The sequence below is a fragment of the Nelumbo lutea genome, chromosome 1 (assembly GCF_056320005.1).
Source record: "Nelumbo lutea isolate HS-2025 chromosome 1, American lotus-T2T, whole genome shotgun sequence".
NCBI lineage: Eukaryota > Viridiplantae > Streptophyta > Magnoliopsida > Proteales > Nelumbonaceae > Nelumbo > Nelumbo lutea.
In genome coordinates this window covers 119269622-119283342 of record NC_142684.1, presented here as the reverse complement: position 1 = coordinate 119283342, position 13721 = coordinate 119269622, and the positions used below count along the sequence as shown (strand labels likewise).

At 35.9% G+C, this 13721-nt stretch overlaps 1 protein-coding gene across 1 annotated transcript; it reads right to left on the bottom strand.

Annotated features, from left to right (window-relative positions):
- Positions 1–8594: 8594 nt before the first annotated feature.
- Positions 8595–13721, bottom strand: LOC148877100 (uncharacterized). Its single transcript, XM_088981749.1, has 4 exons — positions 13541–13721; positions 12521–13434; positions 10975–11409; positions 8595–8993 (listed from the first exon to the last, which is right to left on the bottom strand). Exons 2-4 carry the CDS (start codon positions 13155–13157, stop codon positions 8812–8814), a joined length of 1254 nt encoding a protein of 417 aa, XP_088837875.1. The 5' UTR covers positions 13158–13434; positions 13541–13721; the 3' UTR covers positions 8595–8811.

Sequence of the window (13721 nt, the reverse complement as noted above, 5' to 3'; positions counted from 1 at the left end):
TAAAGATAGATCATGACTTTGGATGCGGAGAAACGTTGTTTTTGTGGATCAAAGGTTAGTCGTGTCAAGTCTTTCGGAGCAAGCTCAATCGTTTTTCTTTTTCTTTTGGCGTGATAAGTAGGGCTGTTCATAAGAACGCCCAACCCAATCAAACCAATCCAACCCAAGTCGCTCTGGTTTTCGTTAACATTGGTCGGTTTCTAGTTGGGCAAATTTATAAACCCAAATATCGGGTCGGTTTCAGTTTCTTTGTGTAAAAATCGAAACCGACCTGAAACCGAACCAAATTAGTCTTCTACTAGTTCGGTAGTTCCTAGTTTCTTACTTAACTAGTCTTTTACTAGAACTAGAACAGTAGGGGATAAAAGAAGATGATGACATGGACAAAAGTAGCTTCTTTTTCAACCAAAAAAATGAATCACAAAAGGGAATTAGAAGTTTCAGAAATAAGGAAACTCTAGATCTAAGTGTGGGAAAGGAAGTCTTACAGCTTCCTTCCTCTAATAGTTGCTTTGAAGACTATTTGTTGTATATATGACCAAAATTTTCTCTCCAGAGTCCAGACTTTTTATTAATCACTATTGCTTATAAGCTTTTTGAGTGGGCTCCACTACAAAGATAAAACATAAAAACCGCATGAGAGTTGAGAGCCCTTTCAATATGGCATCTAGATTTGAGTTCACATCTACCCCACATAGAACGCGCCTCAACTCAAAGAGGATTGAGATGTGTTGTGGGACATTTTTGGATGCATTCTGCGGAGGGTAGATGTGACTTTTCTAGATCAATGATCATCACGTCAGTCTTATAACTACTGATAACACTTTGAACCTAATACTTTTTTCATAAAAGTAGTTTCTTTTTCAGCCAAAGAAAGGAATCAAAGAAGGGGATTAGAAGTTTCAGAAATAAGGAAACTTTGGAGCTCAGTGTGGGAAAGGAAGTCTTACAACTTCCTTCCTCTAATAGCAGATCATGAAAAATTCTCTGCTCAATGATAGGTGGTGGTCAACAAAGGTCTGAACAGATTAAGGTTGCTTGCTTACCAAGGAAATGCAAAAACTTTTTGAGTGGAACGGGGGTTAGTAAGGTTGACATTGGACCAAAGGTGAGACAAGTTTCAGAAATAAGATTTGACTACAGGAGCAAAACTAAAACCGATAGAAACCAACCCAACCTGACTCAAACCGACCAGATCGGTTTTGCCTATCAGTGGGTCAGTTTCAGTTTCCACCTCAAGTAACCCGACCAGGTTGGGTCGGTTGGGATAACCCCAGTAAACCAACCCAACCCGACCCATGTACAGTGCTAGTGCTAAGTGGGTCAAAGGTTAGTCATTAGTGCCTTAGGCTCAGTTTGGAAAGAGTACAAATACAAATACCTAAAGTGTAAAACATTGTAGGGTAAATAACAAAGACTCCCTGTACTATGAGGTCTGTTACAAAGGCCCCCTGTACTTTGTTTTGCGACAAAGACTCCCCCGTACTATGACCATAAGGCAAATACTCCCCTGTATTAACCCATCTCTGATTTGTGATTGTGAGAGAGTCACGAGAGAGAGAGAATATATATGTATTGTCTAAACATGACAACTGATCCATCCATTCAATTTCCAAGTGGCCCTTAAAAACTTTACCTCCATTGATACCCATCTCCCTATCCGGCTATCCTCCGCACCTTGCTTTATTCTTCCCTTCCTGAGTCCCAACATAGCCAAATAACCATGGTAGCGAAAGAAACTGGATTCTTGTAATTAATATGTCATTGTCGTTGTTTAGTATAGATTGAGCTTGATTGAAACAATACTAGACGAACGAACATGGCTAGTGTAGGAGGATGGAGCAGAGAGGAGGAGAAGGCGTTCGAGACTGCAATTGCGATGCACTGGGCAATTGACAACTCAAAAGATTGATAGAAGAAGATTGTCTCCATGGTTCCAAGTAAGACTGTTGCTGAACTGAAGAAACACTACGAGGTTTTGGTCAAGGATGCAGATGCAATTGAGTCGGGCCAAATCCCGATTCCCACTTACGTCAAGGGGGAGACTGGTAGTAGCGAAGATCAGCACGGGCTGTTGATAAGAGGTTGAATTGTAATTTTGGAACTGGGTTTTCTGGGTTGGGCACTGATTCAGGCGGGGTTGGCATCTGACCCAACTCAAGCAGGGTTAAGAGAAAAATGGCAAAAAAAGAAAATAGAAAAAGTTTAGTGGTGTAGTTTGGTAATTTAACGCATTCCGTCATCTGACTTGTCTCATGGTCATAGTACAGGGGGGTCTTTGTCTTTGTCACAAAACAAAGTAGAGGGAGGTCTTTGTCATGAACCCCATAGTACAGATGGGCTTTGTAATTTACCCAACATTGTATTTTGTATTATTTTATATGTATTTGCATTGTACATATTTACATTTGTACTCCTTCCAAACTGAGCATTAGTGTGTCATTAATCATTTCTTTGGGTATCCATCCAACGAATGCTAAGTGTTGAAACCTCGACAGGTTTGGGGTTGTTTACCAATCTTAATTCCTGAGGAAGAAGATGATGAGCAGTGTTTTAAAGAGTAATTTTGATATTTTTAAAAATTTTAAATCACATACGTGATCATATAATACACATAATTGACGGTTGGTCAACGACAAGTACTGGAGTGGTACGTTTTAAACGTTTGAGTACTGAATTGTCGTGTTTTAAAGTTTAGAAACCAAAGTGGCATTAGACCCAAAGTACAGGATACTAATCGGAAAATTTCCCTAAATACAAGTATGGGAGATGTTCCCAATATGTGGCCAAGACATGTTGTGAGGCCGGTGAGTGTATATATATACAAGTAGGAATGACTAGGGCGGGGCTAGGCAAATTCGAGGATCCTTGTTTCTTGTAGAGACGGGGATGGGGTTAGGATTTTTAGCCCTGTTGGGATTCAGGGTGGGGCATTTGAGTTCAGGGACAAAGATGGGGCAGGCATAATTTGGCCCTACCCCACCCCATTGCCATTCCTAGTGGTACAGCGACAACTAGCAAGGACACCCTTAACCCCATGTCACTTTTTTTTTTTAATTTTAAAATTGAAAAAGGTAAAATTTCCTCTTCACCCTTACTCAAACTCAAATCCAAGTGAGTATCCACTGCATGATTTGTCGCAATAGAGATGTACCCGCTACCATAATGGAAAAAGGAAAAAAACTTGAAAATTTATTTATAAATTTTGGTTAATGATATGATGTTATGTTGTTCAAGGAAAAAGTAACGGCCCCTATAGTTTTTATCATTTTTGGGTATTTGGTGATACCACTAATAACCCCATCCCATATGGAGATTCCAGCATTGATTAATACAAAATAGGGTTTGACTATGATATGAAAAAGATATGATATCTGAAAAACAATTGACCAATAAATTGGAATCATAAACGTGGTAGTAAATAAGGTGTTATTTATCAAAATTCATAGGTGGGTTTTGATTGACGAGAACTCTTTTCATACCATGTCTTTTCCACATCATAGATTTTCCCTACAAAAATAAAATAAAATAAAATAAAAGCAACTAAAGGAGTTGGACATAGATAATGGTCCATCGGCGAGGCGACCAACGCCAAAGAAGAATGGATACTCTCCCCAACTCAAACACTTGAGTCAATGAGTGCTAATTGTTTTCCCAATTCCCACCAATGGTCCTTGTAATGAAAATTGGATCTAGTCCTCACAAAACTGTGCTCACACTGCTTGCATAGTTTCTTGTAGTCTTGTAGAAATATCTTTTCATGAAAAAAAAAAAACATTAAGTATGGGGATATTCCCAATACACAGCTGTAGAAGACTGTAAAACGGTTTTAACACAGTCTTGTTAGCTCTGAATCCAATCTCCATTGTAACTATCATTGTTTGAGATACATGGCAATGCAAAAAATTAACACCAATATATTATTGGATAAAATATAAAAACCTTTCTTGAGGTTTATGACAATCATAAAAACCTCTTGTGTTTCATTTTAGCAAAAACCTCCCACTTAATTTTGAAAAAACCTACAATTACCTCCCTTTCCTCGTTGTCCCAAATGGAAACATTGGCTTAATGCAATAACTTTTGAAAACGCCTACTTTTCCCATAGATTTACTTAAAATACCTCATGAAATAACTTTTAAATAAAAATTTCCTTGGGTCAGATTGAAAAGAGTATATATTGTTACTTTATAAGATCATAAGGATCAGTGAAGTGTAGAAGGACAAATTTGGTACTTTGAATTATATTGGAAGATGCCCTAATGAATAGTGAGAGCAGTTTTATAACTTCCAAATCTCCGTTGTTGGGACAATGATAAAAGGGAGGTGAATGTAGATATTTCAAAATTGTAAGGAATGTTTTTGTTAAGGTGAAACCTTGAGAGGGGTTTTTATGATTTTATCCCATATTATTTTTTACCTTAATTGATCCCATATAGCTGGGATAAGGCATGGATGTTGATGATGGTGATATTATTTTTAACCTTCTAAATATTTGATTTGGAAGACTTGATGCCTCAGCAACTCTAAAGTACCCTTATTTTTTAAAGTTAATCTCCTTTTATTATGAGGGTAAAAAATATAATTTGAACTACTACTTTTATTAAATTCATTATATTCCTCATTAAGCCTTATATTTAAGGTATTAACTTTTATTTACGTTCATTAAATATTATATTTAATGCACATTAAATAAATGAGCTTTGTGGACTTCTTGACTAAAACATCAACATCCCTATCAATAACCTTATTCTTTTAACTTAGTTTCCCTTTGTTATGATGACAAAAAACATAATTTGAACTACTACTTTTATTAAATTAGTTATATTTTTCATCATTAAGTCATATATTTAAGGTATCAACTCTCATTTCTTTTCATTAAGTCTTATATTTAAGGCACATTACATCTTATATTTTAGGCATATCTCTAATATTATCTATTTATCATATTAAACAACAATAATCATGCTAAATAAAAGTATTTTTGTTCGACGGAAATGAAATAGAAGATTTAAAATTGACCCAAAAACAAAATCATTTTTTATTCAAGTGGTGAGTCCAATGTTTTTTGAACCGTCGTTGACCCAAACTGTCCAATTGTTTGGCGTGGGAACCGTCTAGGCAACCGGTTTCATTTTACCCCAAAATCGGTCCCTGGCCAAAAAACCGTTGAATTGATCAATGAGTTGTTGACCTAGGTGGTCGAACCGCCAACATGTTCGACCCATTCAATGGTTTTTAACTATTTTTTATTTTTTTTGTTAGAACAAGTCATTCGAATTGGATAGTCGAATCGTCTACCTGTAAACTGGTGCCCAAAACAGTTCTAGTTCCAGGTCGGTTTTTAAAACTTTGGGTGGGTCAATGGTTCAATCTTTTAGATAAAATTGATCAACCCAACCCATGATATAATACATAAAGAATAAAGAATTAAAAAAAGATGGAGACACAAAAAGAATTAAAACATAAACATTTTGTAAAGAAAACATTTGGTGTGCTTCTCTAATATTATGTATTCATCATATTAAATACAAATAAGTGTGACAAATAAGAGTTATTTTTATTAATGATAAAAATAGAATTAAAAAGTAAGTTAACATAAAAAAAAAACTATTTTCGCATCTAATTGATGGTCAATGGTCCACGGGGAGGCAAATTAGGTGGGCTTAAATCAAACTTGAATTGACTCAACTTGTAATTTTAGACAGGTTAGTTTCAATTTTTCGTCCTCGACTTGGGCCTAGGACTAAGTTCAGAAGTTTGGGATTTTTAATTTTTAAGTTGGGCCTAAGCCTAGCCCATAGGTAACTAAAGTCAAGCCTGATTATATACATACAATTATAAATACATATATAGCATATATTTGCATACATGCAAATTATACACATACATTTTATGTCAAATTTTGTCATGGAGCTAATTGAAAGAACCAAGTTTAAGAGTAATCCAAGTGCATCAAATTTCAATGCAAGTTGGGCCCAAGTTGAAAAAATCAAGCTTGACTTTGGTCTAAAGCCTTAAGTCCAATGCATAGGATTGGGTATGGGTTAAGATTAAATTCAGCCCAAGCTACTTGACTTACACCATAATGGTTCAATCGTTTGAATAAATGGGTTAATCAATATTGTCATAATAAAAGTTTGAAAAATAGATAGAAACACAAAAAATTAAAAAAAAATATACATAAAATTTAAAGAAAACTTTGGCACATCTTAAATATTATAAACTTATCATATGAAACAAAAATAAGTGTATTAAACAAAAACTATTTTTAAAATTAATTATGTAAATCGAATAAAAATTTTAAAGTTTTCAAAAAATGAGATTGATTTTTTCAAGTAAAACATGCTAGAACATGATGCCATAATTATATAATAAAAATTAAAAAAATAAATAGAAATAAAAATATAGAAAGAACAAAAAATAGTCTATAAACTTTGTGCACATTTCTAATATTATATATTTATCAACTTAAACAAAAATAAATATGATAAATAAGAAGTATTTTTATTAATAATGAAAATGAAGTATAAAATCTAAATCCACCAACACACCTTATTTTGATTATTTATCCTTTTAAATGGCTCTAATAAAGATATTAAAATTATTAATGTTATCTGAAATTGCCATGTACAATACACATGCATATTTATTAGTAAAAATAAAATATATAAAAACACATGCTTTTACCGGGGTAAATAATTTATACTTACCTATCAAGTGTTACTTGGAAAACACTTATTCGGGTAAGTGAATTTACTTGACTTTGTCCAAGTAAATATTATCTGAAAAACACTTATTCAGGCAAATAAACTTACCTTTGTTTGTTTGATTCTCAAATAAATTATACAATGAGCATTTTATCCATAAAAATTTATTGTTAAAATGAACAAAACTGTCTCAATACATCTTGTCAACTTTTTTCTCAAGTGAAAAAGTTAATTATTCACCTGAAATGGATAATGATACCTATTTTTCCATGAATCCTACATGAACGTCAAAAATGAATATGAAAAAAGTGGTCAATGAGAAGGGGGATTATCAAAAGAAACAAAAGAACATGATCTGAATCCCCCTTATAAGAAGGGAGATTATCAAAAGAAACAAAAGAACATGATCTGCTGTAATTACATTTCTTCTTGTATACACTAGAGTTATATTATCAAAAAAAATCAGCAGTAATTTGATGTATTCGGTTAATCTGGAGGTTCCTTTCACTTTGAGCAACAGTTCTTTGGCATCTGAGAACAAAAAAAAAAAAAAAAACCATGCTTTATGCCTAAGGCAAGATTGTCCTTCTGCAATTAAATGAGCATCTTGAGAACACAAGACCTGTAGCTGCTTTGTGTGTACTGGCGGGTGTCAAAGGATCCATCGACTAAAACAAAAGATTGTGTTGAACAGTTAAACCACTGTGGTGTTTCCTTCAAATGCTGAGAACCATTTGGTTCGATTAGATTCAGATCTGTACCAGCCAGGCAGTCAATAGTTCTTCAACAGACCTCTCCAGGATCTGGGCTTTTCTTAACACCACTGCATTTCTTTCATCTCATATGCTTCTCGTAATTGCAAATATTTTCTCCCAGAAAACTTTCTTTAAGGTTTTCCCAATTTCATGGTGATCTTCCCACCAATCGAGTAAGTCTATTTTGTTTGAACTGAGAACAGCCTCGGGGTTCAGGCCAAGACCAACCTGAGATTGGAACCACACAGCATTGGCATAAGCACATTCAAGGAAAAGGTGTTCTTGGGTTTCTGGGTGACTTTTACAAAAATTACAGTCCACCTCTACCCTATTTTCGAGACTGGTATAGATCGAATTGTCTTCCATTTTATAAACTTTCTTGAGCTTTCACATTCTGGTATGTTAGTTCTATATGCAGACTTAACACAGAAATTTCCGTCCTTTGTATTTTTCCACAAACGGGAAATTTCCGTCCTTTGGGTTTCCGTTCTATATGCAGCTCTCACTTTCCCACCCCACCCCTTTTCAGAATACGAAAAACAAACGGGAATGTTGAGGACTTTTATTTTTTTAAGGCTATCGACATTTATTAACTGATGCAATTATAATTGTATTGTCAAATTCTCAAAAGAAAATAATAAAATTCAATTCCTAAACCGAACCTTTGCCACAAACAAAAGACTAAACTGGACTAGAGAAGCACATGCATCAAGGCCATAAAGTTCCATGCATAGTCAAGTATGAATTCTGAAATTGGAGCACCAAAATCGTGCAGTTAAAAATTAAAATCAGCCATAAATGCATTTCGGAATAAGCTAAGATAATTTTCATAATTAATGTCACAACATGGTTCACGGTCCAGAAATACCGACCCTCAATCCCAGTTCTGTCCACTGTGATAGATGATAGATGTGCAATCTCGATTAGAGTCAAGTGTTTAATGCAGCACCATGGGTTTAAACAAGCCACAGCAGGGCATAATTAGAACAATAATGATAACTGGACATACCCAATGCATTGCCAATTTGCCATACGTTGGACATATTTCTCCTTGGGGGTGTAAGTGTAACCGTGCATTATAAAAGAATTGTAAATCAACAGAGCACAACAACCAACCAGAAAATTTGGATTGTAGATACAAGGATTATACCAAATTATTGCATTATTGTGGAGTATCCACTGGGAGACAATACATGATGCCAATACAATTTATGTCCATCTACTCAGCCTGTGATGGCAGCAGAAAAAATTTATTATTAATCCAACAGTGGCGTATTTGACCTTTCATCTTCTTGTTCTTGTGCCATTTATTCTGTGGCATGGTTATCCCTGTTTTGTTAGTAGACTTACAACTCGGTTGCATCATCACCCCGAGGAGTATCAGAGTGATTGGTAGTCGATGACCCTCTTGAAGCAGGTAGGTAAGACCATGCTAGCGCTGCAGCACCAACAATAATGGCTGTGCCAACCAACCCCCAAACCAACTTCCGCCTTCTTTTCCTTCTTTGCCTACGTTGTCGAGCCATCTCTTCATGTATGCAAAACAAAAGGAATAACAAAATATTAAGAATAAAGAGGAAAAGGAGAAGAAAGGACAGAGCTTAAAGAGTTAACAACTGTAATTGGTCATGTGGTACTTTTTTTTTTTTTATCTTTTTGTGGTACATTCATTATTTTTCTCTGGCAAATATGAGCACTTATCTTAGGTAAGTTCAATTTATGCCACTTATATGTCACATGCAGAGAAAAAGAAACTGTGTCCATGAATCTTCACGTGTGCACCAACAGAATTTATGTTTTACATATTGTGACAACATTTAGGTTATTATTTATAATAAAATCGCACTAACAAATGTTTTTTGAACATCTGACTATAATATAACATCCAAGAAAAGTAAGCATAAATGTGTAAAGTAAACAATTTTAGTCCTAACCAAAAAGTGCTTTTAAAGGATGGAGCTGTCCAGTGAGGTTTCTGTTTCTATTTGAATAAAAATATGGGAATTATCTCAAAGTCAACAAAGATATTCCCTAGAGTTTGCTTGAACCTGCACGGCTTCAATTCTATATCATACCAACAACCAAAACAAATAGTTCCCATTTATGGTTGATATCTAGTTTAACCTACCCAGGCAAAGACAAGGCTTTGAAAAATGAATCAGATGCCCACCCAGAAAGCTGGCTGGGCTACCATTCAATACCATAAAAAACCTGGGACCTGGTCAGCCATCTGGGTTGCCAGTTTGACCACGGAATCAACAATGTGTTGAAAACACTTGGATGGTGTTTGGTATCATTGGCACTTCAGTCGATGGTGTCTTCTACTAGGCACCACATAAGATAATTGATAGAGGAACACCTTCCTTATTCAGAAGAAACATCAAAACATCAATTTAACACTTTTTTCCAACACCCCCTGTGTGCAAAACCCAATACAAGCTGTTGTGTTACCATCTCAAGTTGAATCTGCTCTACCAAACATGATTTTTGAATGTTAAAGTTGGATTGCCTATGTGGCAGCAACTTGACCGAAACAGGAACATTATCACCAAACACCCCCTGGTAAATATGGGCACATAATAATCATTTAATAGAATTCATCATGGTGCAAGTGGGTGCATAAATGTAAACTTACAATGCCTCGGTGAGTCAGTTCTTGAACTCATAATTTGTACTTCAAGATTTGCATTAACCCAGGACTCAAATCTCTTTTTTTTTTTTTTTCAAATTTTCAGCAATTGAGGAAACACGGTAATTGTACAAAACACTGCATAGATACTATTAATTGCACCTCCTAAAATTTCTCCCCTTTCTCTCCCAAAGAACCCCTAAACAAATTTGCTGGTGTGCATTTCATGTCCCACTGCTAATAAATCAATAAATAAAATCCTACACATATATGACAAATATTGTCATCAGTTGGGCTCAGATATATCCCTCTATCATTCATTCACATACCTCTCTCTCCCCATCCCAAGTTCCCAACCTCCCCTCACCCCAAAAAATTTGTTGATATCCATTGCATGTCTTACTGCTAATAAATAGATAAATAAAATCCTACACAAACATGACAAATATTCTCACCAACTGGGCTCAGATAATGGGAAAATAATTGTTTCCTTGTTCTTTAACTAAAGAAATGATCTTGGAAGAACAGAATGTTGCAATGGTACCCATGTTGCCAACCAAATGAGGTAGGAGTTTGAGACAAGACAGATAATGATGATGATGACAATAATAAGGTTTGCTCCAACTGAATGAAAAAGAAATAAACAAATAATCTGACACATTATTCCCCATTATTATATTAATGGTGACAAACAAAAATCAAATAATGAAAGTGCTTTATATTAAATTAAATATAAGAATATTTGTAATATCTGATCAGGTTCAGAAAAGAAAAAGGGGAAAGAGAAAAGAACTAAGTGTGAAGAAATAGAAATCAGACCTATCCTTTGAAAACATGAGGAATAACAAGAGTAGAAAGTAGGGAAGAAAAACAAGCTCACCAATAGCTTCTTGATTCCTCTGAGACATCTCATGATTTACAGCTTCATAATAATGTAGCCTGTCCCACAATCGAGCTATCTCAAAGTTCTTCAACTCAATTTGAGATTCCATCTCTTCCTCAATCTCAGCCCTTGCAGATCCTCTCCCAACAGAATTGGATACAAACCGTGCAATATACATTTGTTGGCATAGATCTTCTCCAAGATCAAAATCCAAATCTTCATCCTCTGCAGCAGCAATGGAAGCTGTAGGCAGCCTCAATCCCACAAGGGATAATTGTTGCCCTATCCTTTGCCATTGTCTTTGCATGTTACTGAGAGCTTCCTCTGCTTGCTTCCGCCTCTCAATCTCTGTTAACAAATTCAATCTTATCTCACGCAATTCAGCTTCAATGTCACGAATACCAGAATGTTGGCCAACTTCACTAGAGAGTTCTATATCAGCATAAGAAGCTTGAGTCAGCCTACCTATTTTATAATTATGAAATAGAAGTTTGATTATATAAAGCACAATATTTTACCAGATATAAAACACAATTTTTAAAAACCAAAAGGCATAACTAATTACATGATTGACAACTATCCAAGTTCAAGAGTGAGTTTAACCCACGGAGGTCAAAACACTTTTGTTGAAAGGGTTTGACTATGACACTGGAGAGGCACGATACCAGAAAAACTTATAACCAATCAACCGGTATCATAAAAGTGGTAATCAATCAGGCAATTTTCATCAAATTTCACGGGGGAGTTTGATTGGTCAATGCTCTTCTCATATCATACCTTTCTGGCAGCATAGGTTTTCCCATGTCAAAAACTCCAAAAGGAATTATACCACACATGGATCTAAAAGAAATCATTAATTAATCCAAGTGTTTGAGAATCATTTAGATCAATCAAAACCAGGGCAAATGCATTTAAATTTAAAATATTAAAAAATCACCATGCTACATGAACATCTAGGAGCACTGGAAAGTGGAAATACAATAGATGACAATGCAAAAGGATTTAGAATTGTAGGGCAAGTTGTTATTAGGATCAGAGCTGACTCTTATAGCATAATAGGAATAGCTAATCACGTAGGATTGAATAAATGAACCAACTCAACAAAATTTTAAAACATGAAGTATCCACAGCTCATCCTTATTACAGCCACCTAAATGCCAAAGAAAAGAACAAAGGCTAATTGGGTAGACAATATAAAGGGTATTTCCAGCTTAAGAAACATATGTCGTGAGCTTTTCCTCCAGCGGATAAGTTGCTAATTGCATTTTAACCTGAACGTAAGCAAAAATGTACAATACACAATTGTACATACATAACCTGCAATGCATACAAGTCCCTGATAATATGTCTAAAAGTCCTAGTTATCAGAACATTTTTTTATCAGCATAGTTATCAAAACATATTAATATTCTCCTAATACTTTTGTTTTTTTTTTTCTTTTTTGTTTTTTGGACGCGGGGGGGGGGGGGGGGGGTAGTACATATAACAGCCTCCTCCTATTATGTCTAACAAAGGGAAAGAAAGGAAGAGGAAGATTGTTCACCTTCCCAAGCATCATAGAATTCGCCCATCGGTGTGCATAGCTTCATAGGACGCTTGGGCCCGCTACTCTCCTCCAAATCAGTATTGCTGGTGAAACTCATGGACTCCTGAGGATCAAAGAAATCCTCCCCTTCTTCAATCTCCAAATCAACTGCCGCATCCACCTTTGATGAATCCTCGGCCCCATCAAACCCATCATTCGAATTACAGCTCCCCGGTTTATCATCGTGGAAACCGTTCACAACCGCATCATCACAAGGATTGGAGATCATTGGAGGAACAGTAACATCCTCCTTTGAACCTACAACCTCAATATCAACGTTTCGCTCATTTGCATCAACCTTCACTTCCTCTGTAGCTTGTTTCACTGAGGCATCATCCTGATAACCGGTCTTGAGAAGTCGAGGCCCACGTCTTTTGTGATTAACAATGTATGGGGAAGGAGCAAAAGACGATGGAGAATCTGGAAGAGGAGTTGCCTCAGGAGTGGCATAGAGACTCGGCGATGGCCGTTGAATTGTCTTTTCTGTGGATGTCTTTCGGCTCTGCAGCTTCGAATTAAGAAGTTTGGGAACGGATTTTGGAGTCCTAGGTTCTAACAACCTATCTAAAGTAATCGCCGTAAACGTTGGCGGCATGCTTTTGCACCAATAAACGTTAGGAATAGCTTAAAAGAGTAATATTTGAATCAGAAGAAGCTATGTCGACAAAGCACGATAGCCTTTCAGATGAAGCCCATGCACACAGAACATCTTGTTTGTTCTTTCGCCCATCATAACACTGAAACCTCGTTGTGGACAATGATCCATCGCAGAACCCAGAAAATTTAAAGCTTAAGCGAAATACCTCGAACTCGAAGAAGTTGGGAACCCCATATTTAAAATCTCCCTAACTGAATCATATATCGTCCAAAACCTAAGACCAAAGACATCGAATAAGAACGGAGAAGAAAAAGGGTTATAATAAAATTTTGCAGGAAACTGTTGGAAGGAAGAAGGCGAGAGCATAAAGGGATTATTACCTGGAATCTCCACGGTGAATCGGTGATTTGATTCGGAAGAACGGATACATACATCAAACAAATTGAAGAAGAAGAAGAAGCTGTGTAAAGGGTGTTTGGAAGTTTGGATTCATATCCTATCAACGATCGACCCTCCACTCCCCGCGAATAAGGAGAGAGAGACGACCAGAAGAAACTCAAG

Coding starts and splice junctions, on each gene's coding strand:
- LOC148877100 (XM_088981749.1), bottom strand. CDS start 13,157: ATGCCGCCAACGTTTACGGCGATTACTTTAGATAGGTTGTTAGAACCT. Junction 11,410..12,520: donor ATTCTATGATGCTTGGGAAG/GTGAACAATCTT, acceptor ATGCTGATATAG/AACTCTCTAGTGAAGTTGGC. Junction 8,994..10,974: donor GAGGAATCAAGAAGCTATTG/GTGAGCTTGTTT, acceptor GCATACATGAAG/AGATGGCTCGACAACGTAGG.